This window comes from Pogoniulus pusillus, chromosome 8, assembly GCF_015220805.1.
Source record: "Pogoniulus pusillus isolate bPogPus1 chromosome 8, bPogPus1.pri, whole genome shotgun sequence".
Taxonomy (NCBI): domain Eukaryota; kingdom Metazoa; phylum Chordata; class Aves; order Piciformes; family Lybiidae; genus Pogoniulus; species Pogoniulus pusillus.
In genome coordinates, this window is record NC_087271.1 from 30,615,718 (window position 1) to 30,641,413 (window position 25,696).

General features: G+C 38.3%; 1 protein-coding gene across 1 annotated transcript in view; it reads left to right on the top strand.

The window, feature by feature from the left end:
- DNAI3 (dynein axonemal intermediate chain 3) overlaps positions 1 to 25,696 on the top strand; it is a 31,959-nt gene that overhangs the window by 1,725 nt on the left and 4,538 nt on the right. The window contains exons 2-18 of the mRNA XM_064147920.1: positions 5,179 to 5,293; positions 6,599 to 6,637; positions 11,252 to 11,433; positions 11,945 to 12,049; positions 13,399 to 13,554; positions 14,964 to 15,163; positions 16,431 to 16,544; positions 17,258 to 17,439; positions 18,757 to 18,881; positions 18,980 to 19,069; positions 19,527 to 19,598; positions 19,821 to 19,949; positions 21,532 to 21,605; positions 22,139 to 22,283; positions 23,451 to 23,538; positions 24,488 to 24,609; positions 25,310 to 25,373. Of these exons, the coding sequence (XP_064003990.1) occupies positions 5,191 to 5,293; positions 6,599 to 6,637; positions 11,252 to 11,433; positions 11,945 to 12,049; positions 13,399 to 13,554; positions 14,964 to 15,163; positions 16,431 to 16,544; positions 17,258 to 17,439; positions 18,757 to 18,881; positions 18,980 to 19,069; positions 19,527 to 19,598; positions 19,821 to 19,949; positions 21,532 to 21,605; positions 22,139 to 22,283; positions 23,451 to 23,538; positions 24,488 to 24,609; positions 25,310 to 25,373 (1,990 nt within the window). The 5' untranslated portion in view covers positions 5,179 to 5,190. The remainder of the gene's footprint in view (positions 1 to 5,178; positions 5,294 to 6,598; positions 6,638 to 11,251; positions 11,434 to 11,944; positions 12,050 to 13,398; positions 13,555 to 14,963; positions 15,164 to 16,430; positions 16,545 to 17,257; positions 17,440 to 18,756; positions 18,882 to 18,979; positions 19,070 to 19,526; positions 19,599 to 19,820; positions 19,950 to 21,531; positions 21,606 to 22,138; positions 22,284 to 23,450; positions 23,539 to 24,487; positions 24,610 to 25,309; positions 25,374 to 25,696) is intronic.

Below are 25,696 nucleotides of genomic sequence, written 5' to 3' on the forward strand. Positions count from 1 at the left end.
TTTTTCTGTAGCCAAAATAATTTTTGTTATTTTTAGTAACTCTTAATTTTTTGTTGGTCAGTTTGCCCTGTTACTTTTTAAATTGTGCACTGTCTTGTCCACAGGCAGTATGCTCTGTAATTTAACTGCCTACTGTGCAATGAAATGGTGCTGTACTCTTTCTGTTTGTTTTTTGTGTGCCCCTTGGTAAACTTAGGTGATGCCAGTATTGCAAATGACTGAATAATTATCCTGCAGTCACTGTCTCTATGCCTCTCATGATTTCATCAACTTCTGTCACATCCTCTTTAATTCAGGCTAAAAAGAATCTTAGTTTATTGCTAGTACAAAACCATGGTCCATATAATCAACCATCCATGTTACACCTTTTCCAATTGAATTTCTCTTTGAATGGAAGGAAACAGAACACAGTATTATGCAGTGTTTTAACAGTTTCCCTTTTTGTTTTCAATGTCATTCTTTATTAATTCTTAACCTAAATTTACATGTACTATACTTATCATCCCAGAGCCTTTAACTGCCTCTCTGTTAGTTTCTATAGGTAGGCCTACTTTCATGACAACTTGTATGCACTAAGTCAGGTGTATTCAAATAGAACTATTCATGTGCTGATATTTGTCAGCTGCCAGAGATTCAATTTACTCCCTACAACTTGTACAATGAAGGACTGTAAAAATATGTATGAGCATTAGTAATACAAACTGTAGGTGTTTATTGTATTTCCTCATAAAAGTAGTATAACTTTAATTAAAGTGAATATTTTATGCTAATTTCTGAAGAGATTAAGTAATTCTTAAGGTAGTATTTTTAATAAGTTCCTAAATGCTTACAGAGAGAAATGTGATTTTTAGCCTGACAGTAACACAACAACAAGAGTAGCACATTGTTTGTAATCTTCTTGTAATGCTTTTGTTAAATGGAAGTGCACTCAATTCTTCTGTCACTCCAAATTGTAGTAAATTACAGTCCCACATTAGTAAAACACACAGGCCTGACCTTAAGTCATTCAATTAAGCAACAAATTAATCATTCCATATCCTCACTCCAGACAGCATCTTTTGCAGTACTGATAGTTAATTAACTTTTCCCCTTTTGCAATACCTAGCAACTTCACAGATTTTTTTAAACTGTAAGTGTTGCAGGACATTAAATTATTAGAATACACTAATCTTATTTTTTCTTTTGAGCCTAATGCTCAAAACATTACAGCCATTTAAAAATATACCAGGCTACAAAATGTCCAAATTGCCAAATATTTGCTTGTAGTTAATTTACCAATTAAATGCACTGTACTCCACAGGAAAAAAAAATCGACTGAACATAATTAGTGACATTTTAATATAATCAATTTCCTACTTTTTAAAAATAATATATATGGAAACTATTTATTTTCAAGAGCAATTCTTTTTTTGTAGGTTTTGTGCTCTTAAATTTATCAAATTATGTTAATTTAAATGTTGTTTACAACCTCTCAGTCATAGGATTATGAATTTTTGTATGCATTAGTGGAAAAGCATAATCCATTTGTGTGTTTCCTATTAGAGTCCTTTCTAAATAAGCAATATAGAAATATGCTTAAGAGGATAGGAACTAACCACAGATTAAAGAAATTATCTTTTTTGCCATATTTTCAGACCTTTAACAAAGACAAATCGTGATAGCATTTGGTGCTTTAAAACTGTAAACAACTTAGTGAGTGAAAAAAAACCCACCCCGAAGAAGCAACTTCTTAAAACATGGCTTTGATCTTAGATATTAAGAACCATCAGGATTTTTGGCACTTTCTTTTTTTTCCCCCAAAACAGATTGCTCTTCAGTACCTACTTTAAAGTTCTCAGTATCTGTTGGTTTCCTGCAAGGAGTACCTGAGGGTTAGTAGTGTCATGCCATGTGAAAAAAACAAACAAACCTTGCACACATGCTTCCTAAGTGGCTATGGACTTGATCATGCTTCTAGAGGCGTTTTTAGAAGTTCTGCCTTTGCTTTCTCTGCAGGCCTTACGTCTTTCCTAACCGCTGACAATCATATGCCCACAGGGAAGCAAATGGGCAAAAGCGATACCAGAATTAGGCATACTGTAAAAGGAGATAATTGTGTTGTACTTTTCTGTCTGCTTTACAGTTTGTGAGGTTCTGTGCGTCACAGATGGAAGCATGAACATTCATACTGATTGCATTAGTTTGCAACTCTAAAACAAGGATACTTTTTGTATGAACATAGCACCCTATGAGGAGAGGCTGAGGGAGCTGGGGTTGTTTAGCCTGGAGAAGAGGAGGCTCAAGGGGGACCTCATTGCTGTCTACAACTCCCTGAAGGGAGGTTGTAGCCAGGTGGGGGTTGGTCTCTTCTCTCAGGCAACCAGCAACAGAAGAAGGGGACACAGTCTCAAGTTGTGCCAGGGGAGGTCTAGGCTGGATGTTAGGAGGAAGTTCTTCATGGAGAGAGTGATTTGCCATTGGAACTGTCTGCTCAGGGAGGTGGTGGAGTCACCATCCCAGGAGGTGTTCAAGCAAAGACTGGATGAGGCACTTAGTGCCATGGTCTAGTTCACTGGCTGGGGCTGGGTGCTAGGTTAGACTGGCTGATCTTGGAGGTCTCTTCCAACCTGGTTGATTCTATGATTCTATGATCACAGAATTAATCAGGTTGGAAAAGACCTTCAAGGTCATGGAATCAAACCCACCGCCTAACACCTTCTAATTAACTAAACCATGGCATTAAGTGCCTCATCCAGCCTCTTTTTAAACACCTCCAGAGATGGTGACTCCACCACCTGCCCGGGCAGCCCATTCTAATGCCAATCACTCATTCTGTGAAAAAGTTCTTCCTGATGGCCAGCCTAAAGTATAGGCACTTGGTCACTGACATGGCCTTCACTGGCACTGCTCTTGCCTGTACAACGCTGTGTGTACCTCTGCACCTGATTCTTCCAGGAAAAGGGGAGGAACTTCATTATTTGGGGACAATTTTCAAAAGTTTTTTTTTTTTATAGGTATAATAGTCAAAGGAAAAGAAATGTTTTTACTTGCAAGTTACTGTGCTAAACATAGGCATGTGACTTGCCTCAGCCTTCTGCTTCCTCTATTCATGTGACTTAGGCTTTAGGTTACTCAGAAAAACAAATTCAAAATTTCCAAATTGGTTTTCTCTTAGTGTATCATTAGGAAATGGTGAAGTAAGACAATATGACTGTAATAGATATGAGATAGTTCATATGAGCCTTCAACTAATTCTGAAAGAAATCCTGCCCTGGATGGCAGTCACTTTTGTCCAAAGGCAAGACTGGTTTCAAATTAGTCACAGAATCCATTTATAAAACATGTCTTTTTTTTTAAACATAAAGTATACAAGGAGATGGATACTAAATACTTGTTATTTTTAACCCCCCCCCCCCCCAAATTTAAATAAGAGAAAACTAGCCTCTTTAAATAATTTGGATTGACATGAATTCTAATCTAGGTAGCCTTCAGTGTTTCAGAATTATAAACTAAGCATAAACTAAGCATATTGTTCAGTGTACAGATTCCTTTCAAAAATTATAACTGGGAAAATAAATTGAATGTAAGACAAATATATTGTCAATGTTTCTAGTCCTGTATTTGACAAAATGAGTGTGAGAATGAGGGCAGAAAAGCCTCCCAACTTCCTCCTTTAATTCATTATACATATACCCTTCAATTTTTTAATCTTCCAAAACCATCATCCCTTGTCAAGGTAAATATTCAAGAATTCAGAATTCTGAAATATTAATCTGTTTTGCATTGGCATTATCATTGTTTTGGGGGAAAAAAAATCAGACGATTAAGTTGGTACAGTTCCTCAGATGGAATAATGAAGGGAGCTGTATTTGTTGTACCATAAATCCCATACCAGTGCTACACCACACCAGTCTGTAATCCATGACCTATATCTTGCCATCAGGAGCCATCTGAAAGCTAAAATTCAGAGCAGAAGCTAAAGCTGTACTGCTTGTTTATGGAGTATTTGAGAACTATGTAACAAAGCAGAAAAACACTTTCTTAATCTGGAAATGAAAGACCATTGAAAAGCCAGGTTGATCACTGAAATTCCAAATCCACAGGTCACAGTGGGGTTATTTTAATGCTCACACCATTTGAGACCCTTCATTAGGAAGGTCTCAAAGTACATTTATTTTATAAACTCACCTTTTCACCTTCAGCATCTTGACAGTAAACGTGCCATTCACATGTGCAGGCAGACTGGCTGTAGCTCCTGTAAGAGTTCATCAGAGATGGTTACATCATGACACAGTTCTTGAAGGTGCTCTCACTTGCTGTGCTACAAGTGCATCTGCTTTCCACTTGTAAGCACCCAAATACTGTAGGTGCTTTGTAGACATTTAAACAACACTTCCACTCCCCTTCAGTTTACAGTCTTAAAATGAGATTATGGAAGAGGGAAGACACAAACTGAGAGTGCTGTTGTCCTTACCTCAGTTGAATATCTCTAGCTGTTCAAGAACAACATCAAGCAATTTCCAGTACTTTTCCTGAGAGAGGTTGGATGGCTTCAATTTGGACTGCTATGTGTGTGCTTTCCAGATGATGGTGCTGGCAGGGTACTTTGTGTCTGCCTGTTGCGTTGCATTTCCTTCTCTGCAATGGAACCGAGCCTTTTCTGTGCTGCTGTTCTTATTCTAGATCTTGGAAAGGAGGAGAGTAAATGAAACAGGAGTAGCCTTCTGTACAGTATTGTCTCCAGTTGTGTAGTGCCTACATGTAATTATGCACACAACTTCTTTCCAAGTTTGGCCTCTGCAGAGCTACACTCAAAAATCAACTGGAAATAGAAAGGCATAGATGTGCTTTGTGCTGCTGAGTAATGATTTACATATAAGGAATTCGAGACAAATATTTACATCTGGAGAATATTCACCTGCACTTTTCTCAATGTAGCTCAGGTCCTTAGCTTCTGTAAGGGAAACCTCCATCCTAATTGAATCTTTCACTGTTTTGGATAATGTTTCCATGCTTAATTACCCTGGACAGAAGAAGCATTTCCTTCTACTAGATATCACATGAAAATACAGTTTACTATTCAAAATTATGGAACTGTAATAACAAACTACATAAAGTCACAGACCAAACTTTCACTCATGAGTGGTACATTCCATTGTCTGTTTGATGCTTGTTGATTACATGTATCTATCTCTATAGAAATCTGAAACAATGTCAGGCAAGACCTCCTTGAGAAGTCCAAAAACCTCATCAAAGAAACAGAAAGGTGGAAAGAAAGCTAAGGAATCATCAAAAGGAAAAAGAACACAGCTTGGTATGTAAAGTGCAGCAGCAACAAACCAGTCCAGTAATCTGGACTCAAGTGACACCTACCTTAATTATTTTTGTCCTGTGCATTTAAGTAAACATGAGATAAATTAGACTATACTGTTTCATCTAAACAACTTTGAGATCTATAAATATCGATGATGGTTTTGTAACCAGTATATGAAACATAAGAAAGCTACATTGCAGAATTTAGGCTTTGTCTTGGTACTTCAGATTTAATAGTTTGGGGTGTCATAACAGAATTAAATGAGAAAACTGGGCAGCTTAATCTGCATGAAGTGGAGAGATTCACAGATGCTAACAGCCCAGGGAGAGAGCATCAGGCAGAAAGAGATGTTCCCAGAAACAGGAGCTGAAGTGTTCAGGATCACCCTGTAGTTACAATAACAGAACCTGGAAATATTCCAGAGTCTTTTTTGTTTGGAAGCACATCTTACTGTGTTTTTTTTTCCTGAGATGTGCTGAGGTACTAACTTGCCTGTATCATTTATCAAGTGTATAGTTAATAGAGTGTAAGGCTAATGTGCCTTTGCTACACACAAATAATTTTTCCAGTGATGCGTGCATGTCCTCAGTAAAGGTGAGGATGCATTCTTGCTTAGAGTTTGTTTCACAGATTTCTGCCACGATGATCAGGCTCCTGAACTTTCTTTCACCTTTTAATCATCTCCCTGCCAGCTGATTAATAGCTGATGTGCTGTAAAGAACTTTCCACACATCAGTGTTAACCTCATACCATCCTACCTCATTTTGAGGTTTGTAGACTCTCAGGAGCTGAAGAAAGCCTGTCTCCTGAAGCACTCTGGTACCCAGAGCAAGCTTGCCCATCCCACTAGTCAGAGGGGACTAATGTCTGCTCCTCCCTACACACCTGCCAATTTCACTACTGTTTCGTGTTAGTGAGCCTCGCCCCTCTGTCTCCTCTTCATATGACATAATTCAGATGGTAACTGTCCCTAGCAGGTGCTATGAGGTAGCAGTCACTGAAGTTTCCAACCATGGAAACTGAGTGTGTGCCACAAGATGACAGATTGATTATGGCCTCTCTCTTATGCAGGCCACCTGCACAAAATAAAACCGAGTTTTAAATCTCCATAGTTTCAAAACAGGCCAACATCTCCTTAAGATATAGATCTATTAAAAAAAGGCTTCACTCATTTCTTCTGTTAATTAATCCTTGTTGCCTCTTCACAGTTTAAGTTTCAACTATTGCCCTAATACAGAAAAGACTGTATTTATAGTGACTTCATTAAGAAAGTAAAATTACTGATAACATCATGTTACATTTCAGATGAAAAAGATGAAGTTGATCTTTCAATGGCCAGTATAGGTAAGTGCTATGATGAGTGGGATTTAAATTAATAGTTTTGGAATACTTTAGATATTTTGAGACTTCAGTACTACTATTGCCAGGGAATGAAAAGGAAAGGGTTTTATTAGTAGGAAAAAGCAGAAACTATGAAGAAATGCAGCTATTACAATAGTAGTACCAGCACCACTCTCTGAGTGGCAGACAGTGCAGCAAGGAATACTGAAGCAGGTATGGATTTGTAGAAGACATTTTTATCTTCAATTGAAAGGAGTTTGGATCAGGGAAAATTAAGAGCTTTAGAATTATAAGGTGTAAAATGTTTGCATTTAGTAGTAGTTAAGCAATTGAAAGAAAATATTTTTATTCTTTTTTTTTTAAAATCTTTGATCTTTGTCAAGTCATTGAATCTGGTGAGAAGATTTTAGCAAATCACTTGTTTTTTTAATTACAGATGTGAATTAATTGGTATATTTTCATTTGTAGGAAGAAAACCCTGCCATTTAAGTGTCACAAGCTATTGAGCTCCTCTCTTGGCCTATGAGCAAGAAAGAGGCAGTTTAAGTGTGGCCATAGTTATGAGTTATTAATTTGAATTGAAATACATTATCTTAAACGTCATAGAATGATAAAAACATTTTTTCAACATGTCTAGTTAGATTTTTCTTCTGAACTGATTTGTACAGGTTATATATTTGGATATAACTTAATCTGATATCAAAGTAAAATTTATCTACAGTTTACAAGAACAGCCCAAAAGGTTATCTCCTTAATTAACTTTTAACGGTACAGCTTTTATTGCTGTGGCAAATATACAAGCCAGGTAACTTTTAAAGAATTCATAAATCACTTTTCTTCCTAAATAATCCTGTGAGTTCATGGGTGGGAGTAAATATTACACTCTTCTTACCTTCACTGAAATGGTGCTTAGGTGGCTAAGGTGGCCAACAGCGTCTAGCCCTGCTTGAGGAATAGTGTAACTAGCAGTAGAGAAGTGGTCATCCCCCTGTCCTTGGCACTGGTGAGGCCACACCTTGAATACTGGGTTCAATTTTGGGCCCCTCAGTACAAGAAGGATATTGAGTTCCTGCAGTGTGTTCAGAGAAGGGCAACAAGTTCTTTGAGTTGTTCTGGAGATCTGGAGAGCAAGTCCAATGAGGAGTGCCTGAGGGAACTGGGAAGGTTTAGAGGAAGCTGAGGAGAGACCTCATTTTTCTCTACAACTACCTCAGTGGAGGTTGTAGTGAGATAGGTGTTGGTCTCTCTCCAGTATCAAGTGATAGAATGGGAGGAAGTGGCCTGAAATTATGCCAGGGGAGGTTTATATTGTATATTAGGAAACAATTATTTACTGCAAGAGTGTTCAGGCATTGGAACAGGATGTGTAGGGAAGCAGTGAAGATGTTCGAGACATGAGTGCACATGACAGTTCAAGACAGTTTAGTGGTCATGGTGGTGTTAGGTTGACAGTGGGACTCATGATCTTAGTGGTATTTTCCAGCTAAAAAAATTCTCTGATTCTGTAAATGACATGTGTAGAATTTACTATCAGAACACAATTTGAATGCTGGGTACTTTTTACTGGAAAACCGCATTCAATAAAAATGTTCACATTGGTAAGAATTCCAATATCGACTTTTTATCTTACGATACTGAATCTGTAACAGTGATCCTATAAAATAGAATCTGTTATGATATAAAGATCTATAATACAGAATTTTATTCCTTTAGACTAACAAGGTGGACAAATTGTAATTCCATTCATTACTTTGATTTTTACTTTGGCTTGCAGCAATAAGGCAGCGAATGAAACAGATTGTTTTACTCTGTTTCTTGTAGGGATGTCTGTTGTATTTTTGCTCAGCTTTAATCCATGCTTGATTTGTTCATCTGACATTGAAACCTACATCTCTTTGAAATATTGCATTTTACATAAGCAGTTTTGGACAAGGCTGTATGCATCATTCAGCATTTTGAAAAATAACATCATACAAGCTTCTTGAATCAAACACAGTTACTCCTGGTTAGGGTTTTTGATGTGCCCAAACTAAATTTAATCTAATTTGGTTTACTTATATATAAGGTGAGCCACAGGAATAAACTGAAAAAAAAATCCTGTAAGAATCAGCAAAATATGTTTAAAAAATGTCTTTAGGTTCAAGCCCTCCTAATTGCACTAGTCACATAACCAGCTCTAAGGACTGCAATATGCAATATGCCAGCTAGGCATGGCAAAGGATGGAGATTGTATTCTGTTTCAGTTCACAGCTCAAGGTTTCCATTCTCTTTCTGTCCCATGAATTTGAATTTGCAAAAGGAATGTCATTTCGTTGGGGTTTTTTTCTGGTGGTGTTTGTTTGTTTTTCCCTCCAATGTCTCAAATTGTAAAGTATGTCTGTACTGTTGCAGTTTGTACTAGGGTTTGAGTTTGCTTCTTAACAATGTGCTAATAAAGCCTCATGCCCTTGGCTAGGGTAGCCTGGGAGTCCTCCAGATCAACTTTTGCATTTCCTTAAAGAGATTAGATGTTTGAAATCGCCCTGGAATAAATAAAGACTTTAAATGAATCTGGCCTCATAGTCAAATTGATCAGCAAAAGAAGAATCCAGGTCTTGACCTCAGTTACAGAGAGTAGATGTCAAAAAGGCAAGCAAAGGACTCCAGAGGATAAATGAGTCCTGGCTTGGTCTGGTGTTATCACCAGTGAATTTGGACCAGACAACTCACAGAGATCTTTTCCAACCAACATCCCTATGATTTTGTACTTTTTAAGCATCCACACAGAAATCCCAGAATCATAGAATCAACCAGGTTGGAAGAGACCTCCAAGATCATCCAGTCCAACCTAGCACCCAGACCTATCCAATCAACTAGAACATGGCACTAAGTGCCTCATCCAGTCTTTTCTTGAAGACCGCTAGGGACGGTGCCTCCACCACCTCCCTGGGCAGCCCATTCCAATGGGAAATCACTCTCTCTGTGAAGAACTTCTTCCTAATATCCAGCCTATACCTACCCTGGCACAACTTGAGACTGTGTCCCCTTGTTCTGTTGCTGGTTGTCTATCTCCAAGATACCAAAAAGAATTAGGTATTGGCTACAAAATGTGAAGAAAGTGAACTAATGGACTCCGTGTCTGCACAATAACTAGTGAACACCAAGTAAATCATACTTGTTTAGAGCAGTGTATGCCAGAAGCATCATAAATGTTTTAGTGGTGACTACAGCAAAACAGGTGCAGTGGAGGAACATCACTGCAAGATTTCAAAGGATGAATGTCAGATTCATCAAACACTGTGTATTATGTGATAGGCTTATGCAGAGATGTAGCTTCCTGGATGATGGAGATTAAGAAGGATTTATTCTTTTGTCAGTCCTTGTTAGCTTAGGTTAGAGATGGCTTCTCAAAACATGCTCAGCCAGCTGGTCAATATAATAATTTTAGATGCTTCTGGGCATTAAGCTATTTAATATTTTATCTCAACCTAAGAAAATAGAATGAAACAAAGAAGACAGGCCGTATCAGCTCTTACCAGAAAGCCCAGCCCATTTAAGTTCATTAAAAATCCCATGTATACATGTCCCTAAAGCTTTTCCACTTTCCAGGTTATATAAAAAAAAGAACATTCAAACTGACCACCTGCTGGCCTTCTCAGACAAAAGCATAGTGGCTTTTATGAAGAATGCTCTTGCTATGGCAGCTGAGACATAGAGCATGAGTGGTTGATTCTATCATTCTGCTAACATGGCAGTATTGCAGAGGAAGAGAAGAGTCTCTTAGGCAGCAGGATTGAACTGATGAGGCCTATAGTGGTCTTAATCACTTATATCTGTTACATAAGTCATGAAGGAAAGGACTAGTGTTACATACATACAGCTGACATATACATTTAACAAGAAGCACTGGATATTGCCTTCAGATCAAGCATTTGCAAAGCACAGCTGCTGGCTCACTTAACAGCTGCCAGCCTCATTAAAAACAAGAAAGGTAGCAATTATCACAGCTAGGATAACTGTTTTATTCTGCATTAATGTGAATGAACTTGGAAGATGTCAGGCATGTAGAAAACAAAAGCTATATATTCTGAAGCAAAGGTACAGATAAAGCCTTGTCTCTGGCTTGACTCTTATTTAATCTTACTTATGGGTTGAGAAGTAGATTCAGCTGCACTTGGAACTGGATAAGAGGAAGATTAAAGTCCAAAATCAGAAAAAACACCTGAAGCCTCATTTAAATTGAACATTGCCTTAGCATGGTATTGCTTACCAGGAAAGAAACTAGAGTCAAGGGCTCTCTTAAATCAGAGCCATGCAGTTGTGTCCTTACTGTATTAAAACCAGTCCATTAATGACTCCTCAGTAAGGATCTTAAGCACCTGTTGGTTGAGAGAGGGAAAAAAGGCTCATACTAAGAATAACATATTCATTCAGTAGGAAATGTTAAGTAGAGACTTTTCCAAGATTAACAAAGTGTAATATAAATCATATGCCTTTCAAAATACCAAAAACTAAGGTGAGGGATCCAAAGGCATTCTGTTAAGAAACAGTAAAGGCTCCTAGTTATTCAAGTATGGATTTATGTTGAAAGGCAGCACTCTGAATTAGAGTATCATGCAATTTTGCTTTCTTTCATAGGCCACCCAGAAATCTTTCCTTTAGTTTTCACTACAAAGACCCAAGAAATTTTTAGTTGCCGAGTTGATGAAGATGTCACAGAAGAAAATTGTTTCAAACTTATTAAAAAAGAGGACATCATTCAAGACCTGAATACAAGAGCTGCAGTTTCTGATTTCCACCCTGTCAAAAAAGTTGTCCTAGTATGTCTCTTATTTAATTCTTACTTGAAGACTTCATGCTCTCAGAGTGTGTATTATTTAATGATAAGATCTGCCCTTGTTTGACCAATGCTGTCATGGCCCACTGTCAGCTCAAAGTTTCTCATGGCTCACCATGCAATTTTTAATTTAATTTACTAACTTGAAAGTATGCTAACAGTAATATAAATACTACTAGTTTTGATTCTGTGAACTGGCAGAACTTTACATATTTTGGCTTCCCCTAATTCATGGCCTACTTACTGAGAATCATTTAAAGTTTCTTTTCTGTTTAATTCTCTGTATGAAAATTTACTTCTATGCTAGACTTATTTTTCTTACATAATAAAATCTCTCAGTTCTTTTCAAATGGCACATGAACTTCTCTGTTATCACCATGAGATGAATCAAAGACACAGAATTTACATTAGTGGTAGCTTTGCCAGTCACAGGCTTATGTCTGTTTTTGATGTTATTTGCCTTCAGTTTTCACTAATAGTTTTAATTTAAACAGAAATATCCAGGGGAAGAACTTCTGGTAGTTTTTGATGCAAAGTTCCAGTTTGGACAGAACTTTTACCTTGTTGCTTCTGAGGAAGCCAAGGAAAACCTTCTTAAGGTAAGAAAATCCAAGTATACCACAGCATTCTGCCTATGAATATTTCAGAACCTTGGCACAAACATAAGCTTTAGGAATGATATTGTATTCCTAAGTGTCTGATGTGCTTGGCATGTCACATTTTTCTCTAAAGACTAATCTGATAATGGAAAAATAAGTTTCACTGTAAAAGTATCTTTTACACCGAGAAAGACTGAATTAAGGTTTTGTGTTTTACTTCAGAGGGCAAATATAGCCCCTGTTGCTGCATTTTTACAATAAGCCTTCATTTTCTCTGCCAGGTTTCCAAGATTGACATAAAAACTGTGTTCAATTTTGGGCTTCCCAGTTTAAGAGAGACAGGGATCTGCTGGAGAGAGTCCAGAGGAGGGCCAGAAGGATGATTAGGGGACTGGAGGGCATGGCTTATGAGGAGAGGCTGAGAGACTTGGGACTTTTTAGTCTGGAAAAGAGAAGACTTAGAGGGGATTTGATTAACGTTTACAAATATCTGAGGGCTGGCCAGGACTGGCAGGGACAGGCTCTGCTCACTTGCTCTCTGTGATAGAACAAGGAACAATGGGTGTAAGTCACAGCAAAAGAGGTTCCGCCTGAACACAAGGGAGAACTTCCTTACTGTAAGGGTCACAGAGCACTGGAACAGGCTCCTTGAAGAGGTTGTGGGGGTCTCTTTCTGTGGAGACTTTCAAGGCCTGTCTGGCTGTGTTCCTCTGTGATCTGTGTTAGATAGTACTGTCCTGCTGTGGCAGGGGGGTTGGGCTCGATGATCAACTTGGGTCCCTTCCAACCCCTAACAGCCTGTGAAAAACAAAAGCTTACAATAAATTTGGCCTCTCAAGGAAGGATTATATTTCACAATAAGTATGCATATATTCTTCAAATTATATTTTTAAATGTTCTTGGGTTGTAAATATCTCTAGATACATAGAACATTACCCCTTGTAGACTGCATCATAGGAAAACATTTACAGGCAGACTGTATAATTTGTCAACATGAGTTTGTCCCTCAGCATCAGAAGTAGTAACAATTAGTAGAAAAGCAATTTGCAGTTCCAGGCAGGAGGGCATAATGTAGAAAATCACTACAAATTCTTTTTAGATAACAGCTATTTGCTATCAAGACAACAGTTTCTCTTTAGTAGTTAATATGTAACATTTATTGGAAAATTCTAATACAGGAATGAATGGGACCTAACCAAATTGTACCCAGGGACACTGCATAGCCAGACTCACTGCATGGGGATGAAAGTAAAGGATATGTGAATAAAAGACTGGAGGATGGGTTTCTAGCTCATACTTAGATTCTACTAACAATCTTTTGAGAAAGCACTATTTCACACTGTTTGAAGTCACAGCCTCCAGAAACCACAGAAGAAAAAGAAGAAGAAACTGGAGAGGAAACTCTGGAAGTTCATGCTTATAAACCTCCTGTCCACAAACCTTGGGTTTCTCTTGGTAGTGAAAAGGAAGTTGAAGAAGAATCCGTTAAAGAGAGTGTGCCAAAGGTGAGAATCAATGAAAACCAAATTTGTTTTAAGTTCCTTTAAAAAAACTCCTCAGAAAATGCAAAGCTGCAATTCTAGTTTTTCTCTGGGTCTTTCAAGAAAACTAAACAAAAAGGTAAAGAACTAGTTCAACCTTTACCAAAAATCAAAATGCCTTTTTTTCCCCCCAACTCATTAAATTCTGTAGATAAGGCATGTGAGACTGCATTGGACATAGCTACTTCTTAAGCTGTAAGCTAAGTTTTGGGCATCTGGCCATTGGCATCTTTGCCACTTTTTGCTCAATTCACTATCAGGCCAGATTGCAAGTTGAGTCATTGTAATCACATTCTAATGACTATTTTTTTTCCCATGGAAAACAGTGAACTGTTTCATTATATGAATATCATTTAAATAGCATGCAAGATTTGTAAGTGCTTTTTACCTTGCAATAAATGTTACCAACTACAGGTTCTTTCAAGCTGATTTTATAGAAGAATCTGTTTCATTAACTATACCTGTAGATTATACTGAGAATATTGTGTCTCCACAAAGCTGATCCACTCACAGCTGTCACTGAACTGGTACCATTCATAGGCCAGCAGTGATTTTTAGTCAATATCTAAATGTCTGTTCAGGGAGGACTGGCTAAGATCGTTAGTTCTCAGCAACTGGATATTTTGTTTATACATTAAAGAGCTATCTGTTTTTTCTAAAGCAAATTCACAGCCACTAAATTTAACTCAAATTCACAGTCCAAGTATTCTGTATTGTATCTTGCTGGCAAGGTCCACTCAAAAGTAATGTCAGCCTGCACTCCTTTCATGTCCTGTGGGAAATGCTGGGAAAAGCTACCTGGATAGGAATCCAAGACAAAGCAGTACCTCTCTACTGCCTGAAATAAAGTTCCTACCTTCTTTTGTGAGTAGAAACCAAGCCAGGTCCATTTTTCCTTCCTGGTTCTCACTGTAAAGAATCTTTTCACTCACTTTTTTAATGAATCCTCTTCAGGTTACTTATCTCTCCCTAGTCATTACAAAAGCTAAAAACCCTCATCTGAAGTTGAGAATTGCACTAAGAGATGAAAAGTTAGGCCTTGGGAGTCCAATGCAGTATTACATAAGACCTCCTGCAAATCAGTTAGAAGGTACAGTTTTGATACTGCATGAATTAGAATATTTAGTCCTCTTATCTTACTAGCAGTAATTTTTACATACATAAAGGCAACTTCTTGTTTTGGAAATACAAAGCTGTCTTCTTTAAGTAGGTTATGTGAGGACTTCATCATTCCAAAATGCAGAAATCTAAATAAAGTTAGCACAAAGACCATCGAAAGAACTAGTCCTACAACTATATGAATGCTGTCATTTTACAGAATGGACTTTCCCAAACTTTCTCCTCTGCTAAGTGCAGAAATCTTTCTTTTCCAGATTAAGTATATGATTCCTCAAGTACGGAGAAAGTTTGGTTCATCGATTAAATTTACTGATAGGAATGCCTCGTGCATAGATGACAGTTATGTTGAATGCACATCCTATCAAGACAAAACTTTTAGCATTAAAATGCTTGAAAAAGATATGGGTGTACAAATGGTTCCAAAAAGAAAAGAAACTAGTACTCAGACAAAATGGTAAGTGTGAGAAAATATTTATTGTCTTATTAATTAACCTGTGCACTGTTTCTGATCTCAGCCTTTCTGGAGCTACTCAGTAAGAAGCTATTCTGTGTTTCATAGAATGTTTCATAGAATCAACCAGGTTGGAAGAGACCTCCAAGATCATCCAGCCCAACCTATCACCCACCCCTATCCAGTCAACTAGACCATGGCACTAAGTGCCTCATCCAGGCTTTTCTTGAACACCTCCAGGGACAGTGACTCCACCACCTCCCTGGGCAGCCCATTCCAATGCCAATCACTCTCTCTGGCAAGAACTTCCTCCTAACATCCAGCCTATACTTCCCCCGGCACAACTTGAGACTGTGTCCCCTTGTTCTGTTACTGGTTGCCTGGCAGAAGAGACCAACCCTCACCTGGCTACAGCCTCCCTTCAGGTAGTTGTAGGCAGCAATGAGGTCACCCCTGAGCCTCCTCTTCTCCAGGCTAAACAACCCCAGCTCCCTCAGCCTCTCCTCACAGTGCTGTGTTCCAGGCCCTTCACCAGCTTTGTTGCCCTTCTTACACTTATTTCCAAAGAGTTTCTAGAAAAGCTGAACATGTCTTTTAATTTAAGACGTTGCACAGTGTGCTGCCTTGAGGCTGATTTTTTACTGAGAGAAATTAAATCCTTAGCTGTGAGAAGAAAGAAAAGAAACCAGTAATCTATATGCCTCAGTTTTCTGCTGAGAAATGCAGCTAGTCAAAATATAGGTAAGATGGTCACTTCACACACACTTCTTAGCTCTCACTTCAGGCTGTGCCTTCTTTCTGGCAATCTGCTCTCTCTGGCTGATTCTGCCTTTAACTCTCTAATCCACCTGATCCCTTTTTCCTCTAACCTCCTTGTCAGCTTTTTTTGACATCTCACCTCAGATCTCCAGATTTATCATGTGAGATATATGTGGGTTGATCCAGTTATTGCTGAAGGGAGGGAAAAGAGGGAGGGGGAAGGGGTTTGGGTCAGGAGCCCTCCTGGGATTCACTGTTTCTGGGAGAAGTATTGTGTTTCTGTGTTACTTTTAATTTGTATATAACTGTATATATTTGTGTATATATGCCTGTATATTGTGCTAAGCTGTAAACACAGCTTCATTCTTTAACTTGAAGCTGTCTGAGTCTAGTCTGGGTGATTTTCTTAAGTGTGAGGGGGCAGGTAACTCCCAACCCATCACACCCAGGCTTCCTCTCTTTGAAGTTATTTCCACACTTACTTACATTCAAATTTACTCCAATTGATTAGGACCTATCCAAAAAATGCAGCCACACAGTATTTTCCTAGACAGTTGCCAAATGAAGAGAAAGAAAGTCTGTCATCTAAGAAGCTGAAAGAATTTCTTACATCAGTGCATTTAAGGTAAAATTATTCCAGCAGTACACATTAAAAGCTATCTTAAACAACACAGAATACAAGCAAGAGCTCTTATCTGAGTGGATCACAAATAAATAAATACAGATTTTTTTTTGCCTGCTATGTTAATATTAACATTTTTGTTTCTGTGGAAATTAACACCATATGAATGTTGGTTTAAATCAATATTAGAACATCTTTTCAAACAAGCTACAAAGCTGTTTTTTCAAATGCTGCTCACCCAAGCAGAGACTTGTGTAGAAGAGAAGTTCTTACAGCCCTCAGTCATGGGACAAGTCACATTGACTGAGACTTTTTGTGCAAGTATTGGACAACAGCACTGCATTTAATCCACGCAGAACCAAAGTTAAATTCTTAGTACAATTAGTTATTTAAATGGAAAAATGTTGCTTACAGTGATGCATTAATTCTTAGTACAATTAGTTATTTAAATGGAAAAATGTTGCTTACAGTGATGCATTAATTCTTAGTACAATTAGTTATTTAAATGGAAAAATGTTGCTTACAGTGATGCATTAATTCTTAGTACAATTAGTTATTTAAATGGAAAAATGTTGCTTCCAGTGATGCATTAATGAGGAATATTCATTTTTTTTTACTATTTTTTTACATAGTCCTAATTTAATGTAAAACAAAAGCTGTCTTTATGGAAACATTTATGATTATTGAAAGTGTTAACTGTTCTTTTCACAAAACAGAATGGAAATTGCATTGCAGCAAAATGAAATTATGAATGTTTTTTTTGATGACTGGAAGGCCCTAGCAGAAGATGAAAGCAGTTCTGGTGGCAAGCCAAATATTTATCTTAAAGTATACCAATCATTTACAGATCCCAAGAACAGAACTATTAGCTGCATTTGCTGGCATCCAACCATTTATGGTAAGGCAGTTACAATACTGATTTGAGACTTGAATGACACATACTATATGGCAGCTACAAAATAGGCACATTTCATAAAATGATCAGCATTTTAATTTAAAACCAAATGAAACTGATGTGGTATGTCTGCCTGGATTTGAGAGGCAGTGAAAAATGAAACAGACAAATTCCTGGTAGCGTTCAGACAGGCCATGCAAAAGCACTTGCACTAATGTATAAGTGGAGATCATAGGAAAGGGAAATTTCTCCCTTATGAGGCAAATTTAAGTGGGCCTGCAACTGTGCAACGGCCTCCTGGTGGCTCTGCATACCACCGTTGTTCTTTTCATCACTGTTTTAGGTAGCATACCTAATACTTGTGAGGAATGTTAGAGCCGCGATAGGACATAGAATCATAGAATCAACCAGGTTGGAGGAGACCTCCAAGATCATCCAGTCCAACCTATCACCCAGGTCTAACCAGTCAACTAGACCATGGCACTAAGTGCCTCAGCCAGTCTTTTCTTGAAGACCCCCAGGGACGGTGCCTCCACCACCTCCCTGGGCAGCCCATTCCAATGGCAAATCACTCTCTCTGGGAAGAACTTCTTCCTAATATCCAGCCTATACCTACCCTGGCACAACTTGAGACTGTGTCCCCTTGTTCTATTGCTGGTTACCTGGGAGAAGAGGCCACCCCCCACCTGGCTACAATGCCCCTTCAGGTAGTTGTAGACAGTAATAAGATCACCCCTGAGCATCCTCTTCTCCAGGTTAAACAGGCCCAGCTCCCTCAACCTCTCCTCATAGGATTTGTGCTCTGCTGAGTGCCAGGGAGCATCACCAGGTGTACTAAGTGTCTCTTTCTGCTCCTGTCATGGATTAGTGCTTTACCCAGTGGGGCTTAAAGGCACAATTAAGTTCTATATAAATACCCTAGCTGCACAACATATTAATAGCCAAGACTGCTGCCTGCATAGAAAATTAATTCAATTCATGATGGGTGGCTAGGACTATATGTCTGTCACATCATTTCAGGTCTATTACTACATCATTAAGGAGCAGTAGCAAAAAGCTGAATTTTATCCTGATGCTTAGGTTCTGTGACTCACTATTAAATAACTTCATTTTAGTAATAAAAATATTTTTCTCAATGTTGATACTTAAAAAACAAATATATAAATAGATGTGTGGGTGGGATGAGTGGTTTTTAGTTTTAGTTTTGTTTTGGGGTCTTTTTCCCCACTGTATTCAGAAAGCATAACTGTAACTCACTTAGATTAAGCAGCATGCTGAAACTTGAATTGTCTGAGATGAATTGTTTTGTCTCTTAATCAGGGATTGTAGCAGTCTCGCCAAGAGAGCATCTTTCTTATGAAGAACAAGTTATCTTGTCTAATAAATCATTGCTGCCACGGCCAGTAGTAGTTTTTTGGAGTTTTTCTGACCCTATCCACCCTCAGGTATTTAATCAGCACTTTAAAATATGCAAAGTGTTTAAATTAACAAGCAATAAGTGTGACTGTATTACTCAACTATATATTTTTTTTCTTCTTTCTAGTTAATGTTAGAATGTCCTGAAGATATTTACTGCTTTCAGTTCAGTCCAAGTGATCCAAACATTATTGCTGGTGGATGCATCAATGGGCAGGTGCTAATTCTTTAAGCATAAAATTGAATATTTCTGTATTCTCTTACAGTATGAGAACAAAGCTACTTAACATCCATAGTAACAGTGCCCCAAGGCAGATGTTGGAGAGTCTCAGCAGTTCTCTGATCCTGTGCTGAGTTTATGCCTGTTTATTCCATAGATGAGCCATTTACTGCTATGATGTTTCACTGTAGTACTAAAATTTGTTTAAGCTATAAAGACCCTGATTTTTTTGTTTGATTTGGGATTGGTTTTGAGATGAATGTAGCCTTTATTTGAGATGAATGTAGCTGATTGCATCAGATGGAAGAGTCAATACTTTAAAGACCTCATAAATTCAAGTGCAGAGTCTGACTGATTTACTTTCCCTCAAAGCTCCATGAATTGTGTTGGAAAAAAAAAAGAATATTAATATGAAGAATGAAATAATTTGTAATATACTCACTTCTCTTTACAGATTGTGCTGTGGGATATTTCTCAACATGAAGAAAAGCTGCAAAATGCAAACACTGTTGCTGATGAAATCGAGGTAACAGCTGTTAATATCGCAAAGGCTTCTGATGTAAATATATTGCAGGCCACCTGTAGGGGAAAATGAGTGAAGAGAGTTTAATTATTAGACCCACTAGAAAGTTCTAAGATATGAAATCTGTGAAGAAGCACTCAGACTATGTAAAGCAATAGTTCTCTTCTTTGACAGGTCCTCTACTTTCAAAATACACTAACATATATCTTTTTAAAACACTTCTAGCCATCCCTTATGCAAGTCCAGCAGAGTAGCACAGAGCTGCCTCTAGTGAGATACTGTGCACTTTCTTCCATAGAGCACAGTCATACAAAATCAGTAACAGATATGTATTGTCTGCCAAATTATTTTCAGGTGAGTTAAAAAAATTCACTTTTCTTCTTTAAATTGTTTCATTAAAATGTGTTTAGAAAACATGCACCAAGTGGACAGCAGAATGCTTTGATGGTTTTTGTCATTTGGGTGGGAGTTCTTTTGCCAAGGTTTAGGCTCAGAAATATTCATTTGGGATAGCAGCTACAGGAAACACAGGCCTGATAAATAACACTGATAAAGGAATCACTTTGTCAATATATATTGGGAACTTTTTTATTGGAATGTGTGTCAGCCTTTGTACAGCACTGCACTTTTTATGGCATGGCTCCTAAAATCAATAGTTTATTAATACATATTGATGAAAGAAATATTCAAAGTTGTATCCAGAACTTAATTTGGATTTACATAGTTGTCAGACTACCATTTTGACTCCAAGTAGGCAACACATTAATGAAAATAAGAGTAAGATTTGGCCTGAAAGTTCTGGTGTAGCTGAAACTTTGCTGCATAAGTACAGTTTTGCCAAAATATGTATGTTTTGCATATACTGAAAATCATGTTTGATTAGAGCACAGACTATACTCACTTTCTCCCCCCACCTGACCCTGCTCTCCAATACATTTCTTTTTCTGAATAGATTGAAATAAATTTGGTATAAAATGATGATTAGTTGGTAAATGTTAAGTACTATAAAACCTTCAGACTGCCCCCCAACTAAAATATTAATAATTATCATTTGAAGGCACCACTGCCATCCCATAGTGTGACAGCTGAGTAATATTTGAGATGATCCATGGTGTAAACTTGGCAAAGAGACAGCACTCTCACTACTTTTAACTGTTTGAGATAAAATTCTCAATAACTTGCTCTTTGCAGTTGCTATGAGAATAGGCTGAGGAAGCTGAGGTTGTTCAGCCTAGAGAAGAGAAGACCAGGGAGAACCTTATAGCTGCCTTCCAATACATGAAGGGATCCTACAGGATGGCTGGAGAGGGACTGTTATGATAAGAGTGTACAGCGACAGGACAAGAATGAAGTTTGAAACTGAGAGAAAGGAGGGTTAGACTGGATCTTAGGAAGTTCTTCAGTGTGAGAGTGGTGGGACTCTGGAACTGGTTGCCCAAGGAGGTTGTGGATGCCTCCTCCCTGGGAGTGTTTAAGGCCAGGTTGGATGAAACCTTGAGCAGCAGAGCCTTGTTGAGAGGCATCTCTGTCTATGGCAGGGAGGTTGGCACAGATGATGTCTAAGATCTCTTCCAACCTAAGCCATTCTATGACTATCTGATTTAATGGTTAAGCTGGGCAAAACAGTTACAAACATGGCAATCTGGGGAAGGCCTGACTTGCAGTGGCTCAGCAGGTATTTACCCTGCTGACTTCCTTTAGAATTGTAAAGGTTTAGCAGGCAAAGCTGCTGTCAGTTCACTTAAAGTACGTTTGTAAAATAGCTTGACTTTATAGCTACAAGTTATTAAGTTCTGATTTTCAAACTTTACCCAAGCAGAAGCAGTGATTGAATTTCTAAAAGAGCATTTTATGTGTTGAAGTACTTATTTAGCAGAGTCTAATTTTTGCCTCTTGTCATTTCTGCCCCTGTAATTATTCTTACTGTTATTTTTAGGACACGCGAATGAGTACTGCTACTGAAAACAGAGCTCAGACTTGTGTGCAGCTTGTAACCTGCTCCTCTGATTGGTGTGTACAATGTATAAAATACAAGATGTCTTTCAGTTACCTTCAGAAAGCTTTGTCAAGCATACTCCATGATTTAACTACCACACTTCTGAATTCCTATCAGCCTATCTTGAATAGCTGAAATTCTGTATGCAGAAGACAAGCACATTGAGTTCCTGGCCAGTTAAGCCCTTTACAGTAATGGTTCACCGACAGAAAAACTTCAAATGTAGACATTTATTTTCTGCATATACCTTAAGAAGAATGTTGATCATACATGCACTACCCTGGAGAGCCACACAGCCACGCTTAACTTCACCTGTATGAATGTTATCTAGCTGCTTTGGTAGTTAACAATGGATGACTGAAGGAATATATGCCATCATTTACAAAAGAATCAATTAAGTATCCAGCATTTGTCTGCTTTTCAGAGTCTCTATTGCTGTGCAAAGTTTGGGGACAAAAGGCTAAAAAAAAAGCCTTTAAAATCTATGGAAAACTGCAATTGATTTTGAAACAAAACCAGTTAATAAGATTATACAATCATTTTGCAGCTCAGTATTACTTTGGGATATTCCAGTCACCAAACTTCAGCAACCTTCATCTGAGAAAATAAGAGTGCAGAAAGATTTTTATATGCCCCCTGGTATTCCAGATACTTCTAAGCATCTAGATCTCTGTTGGAAACCTCTCATAAAGGTACTGAACACATATATAGAACCCAAAGATGAAGTAGATGTGGCCAGAACTCCTTAGGAATGTATTGTTTTGTTTCCTACCTTGTTATTTAGGGGTCACAAGAATGATCAGAGGGCTGGAGCACCTCTCCTATGAGGACAGATTGAAAGAGTTGGGGCTATTCAGTCTGGAGAAGTGTAGGCTCCAAGGTGACCTTATTGTGGCTTTCCAATATCTGAAGGGGGCCTACAAAAACTCTGGGCAGGGACTTTTTAGGCTATCAGGGAGTGACAGGACTAGGGGGAATGGAGCAAAGCTGGAGATGGGGGAGATTCAGACTGGATGTGAGGAGGAAGTTCTTCACCAAGAGAGTGGTGAGAGCCTGGAATGGGTTGCCCGGGGAGGCAGTTGAGGCCCTATCCCTGGAGGTGTTTAAAGCCAGGCTGAATGAGGCTCTGGCCAGGCTGATCTAGGGTAGGGTGTCCCTGCCCCTGGCAGGGGGGTTGGAACTAGATGATCCTTGTGGTCCCTTCCAACCCTGACTGATTCTATGATTCGATGATTTATTTTTTCTAGCAAATTGTGAGACCCTGGTTAATTTCTTTCCAATATGAAATAAAGAACTTCAGCATTCCCCTGAAACTTTGATAAAACACATTTTGAAAAGATGACTCACAAGAAACAGAACAACTGCCTCTTAAAAACTGCTGTAGGTGGTGAACCAGTTCTAGTAGTTCCTGACAGCCTTTTCAGCCACTCTGCTGTCTCAGTGGGCCCCAAACTGCAAAACATGGTCATGGTCAGCAGTGCTGTAATTACTGGCAACAAAACAGTCTGATGAAAATGGTCACAGCAGTTTGTGGGGGAATAAAAAAAGTGAGGCTGGAAATAATCTGTTAGGTTAAAAAAGGATAAATATACTTTTTTTTTTTTGGACCTGCTGATCTGTGCTGCTCAGAATAGCTGCAGTTGGTAGAGCTGTTGAACAAGCATGACCACTGGAGGGTTTTTTCCTAGACACACAGCAAAAACCTGTCAGGGAAGGGATAACAAGAGAAACCACAGGTTTGCATTTTCTCTCTGCTTGCACATGAGGCAGCAAAAAAAGGTCAGCAGAAAATAATTTAGCCTTGTATCTCAAAGATCTGACAAAATTAGTTAGTAAGTGCCACTTTTTTTTCTGAACAGATAAACTTGTGTGAATGTGGTATTGACACAGGGTATGGAACCACCAGAATTGGTTTAAGGGAACTGCATTGCCATTACAAAAGCTCAGGTAATATTTTTATTGCATCTTATTCAGGAAAATGTTCTTAATAAGCTTAACATTACAATATATACTTAAAGGTGAGCATGTTGTATAGTTAAGTTCATCTGTGGAAAAAAATGTTTTTTATATATACTGTTATTCAGAGCACAATATGCACCTACTGACTGCAAAGGTTATGTACATGTATCGAACACAAAAGGAGCACTTCTATAGCCACAGTAACTCTGCCAGGTTTCACTGAAGAGCCTGTGCAAGTCCTCCACCCAGTCTCTTCACCTCTGAACCAGTATGTCTTTTCTAGCCCTTACAGAATACTAGTTTTAGGAGTAGCTATATATATTTGTAGCTATTTCTGTAGTGCTTTGGATGGAAGTTCATACTTCACATTCCATAGCAGATCAATTCTTATTAAGGTATTTTACTACTAATTCCTCTGTAAAGTTGGCAAGCTGACACGCAGGTAGCCAAAAAGTTGGACTACCTGAGAGGCTGACTACAAATAATGCCAGAAAATGCCTTTCTGGCTGTTGAACTGCTGTGGTGTAGCTGCTCCAGTGCACGCATCAGCCCACAGGGGGAGGTTGTGCTATTAGCACGAGCAGAAATACTGTCTCCAGCTTGCAGCAGCTAAGGAGGAGCCTGTAAGGGCACTTCCCGCAGAGACACTGCTGCTGTGTAGAACTTACGGGGAACACAGTAGCGCTACCTGAACTAGTTGTTCCGTGCAACAAGTTCAGTGCTTGCTGCAGCAAGCACTGACTTCAGAGCAGCTGTAGTAATGGGGAGATTCCGCCAGGAAACAATTAACTTACAGAACTCCTGCTCTACTTGGCAGTCTGTCTTCTTCTCTCCTCTTGGAATTCTCTTTATCCATGAACCACCTTTATAATACAGATATGCTGGGTCTGATAAATTCTAATGTACAATAAATAGACATATCCATACTGTTTCCCAGAGAAGCCACAGTCTCTGAACATACTGGAACTGCTCAACAAAGACAGCCCAGAGATGAGCACTTCAAGCAATAACCTGGAAGTGCTAGAAAGTATCTCCATCAATTTTTTTGTTGGAACTGAAGTAAGTGAAAATAATAGATTCCTATTAAAAATCTTAATTCATGATATCTGAAAGACTGAACAATTAGTTTTCACAGATGTATGGACTTCAGGCTTAACTAAAAAAATGCATTCACCTACATACTTCAAATAATCCTAAAATGTCCATACTCAATAGACTTCAAGGGCAGATTTAGAAGATGTTTCCAAAACATGTTGAACTTAATTACCTGCTATCAGGAGCCAAACAGTACTCCCTTATCACAGAACCCCTAAGATTAGTAATATTTTTATAATGTTTCCTCAAAATATCAGGTTTCTCTCACAACTTATTTCCACTTTAAGAAGTCTCTCTACTTACCCTACATATCTAAAATTCAAAAATCTTTCCTAGTTTTGTGTTCACAGGGAAATGAAATTTTGTTTCCAGTCACCTTTTCCTCAAATACTGAGGCAAAGTGTGAGCTGTAAAAACTGAACATCAAATTCTGCAGGAGGGGCTGCCTGTATACATCATGTTAAGTAAAGCTGTTTTAGTGACACATGATCCAAAATATTAGGGTTTTTTAAATTCATTTTCTGCAAATACAGGTTTGAATTTACTTGGGACATACATAATGATGGTTATAATTTAAGTCACAGCTTAAAAACAAGGCACTTTGATATGTAAGCCACCAAGCTCTAACATTGCTATTTACTTCTCTTTGTTTTTGGCATCACAGGATGGAGAAATTGTTTATTCTGAGTGGAAAGGGGAAATAGATAGTGACTCAGCAAAGCCAGTTAGTAAGTTCAACTTTTTTGATACCTGTTTGTATCTAGCTAACTTTAAAAATTAGTTGCACCTGTACTCTTTAAGGTTCTTGCTCATGACGCCAGGATTTAGCAGCATACCCTCAAGTGTGAAAGCAGTTTAAATGTCGTGACAGAAAACAGCAAAAACCTTCTACAGCATCACAGCTACATTGCCATGTACCTACAGGCACAAATCATAGAAGTAACTGTGGCTGTGCAGCAAATCTAACTCTTATACTTTGTAAGAAAAAAAAAATGAGACCAGTACCTTTGAGGCCTGTGCTGGATCCCACACTCATTTCCTACTGCTTAAC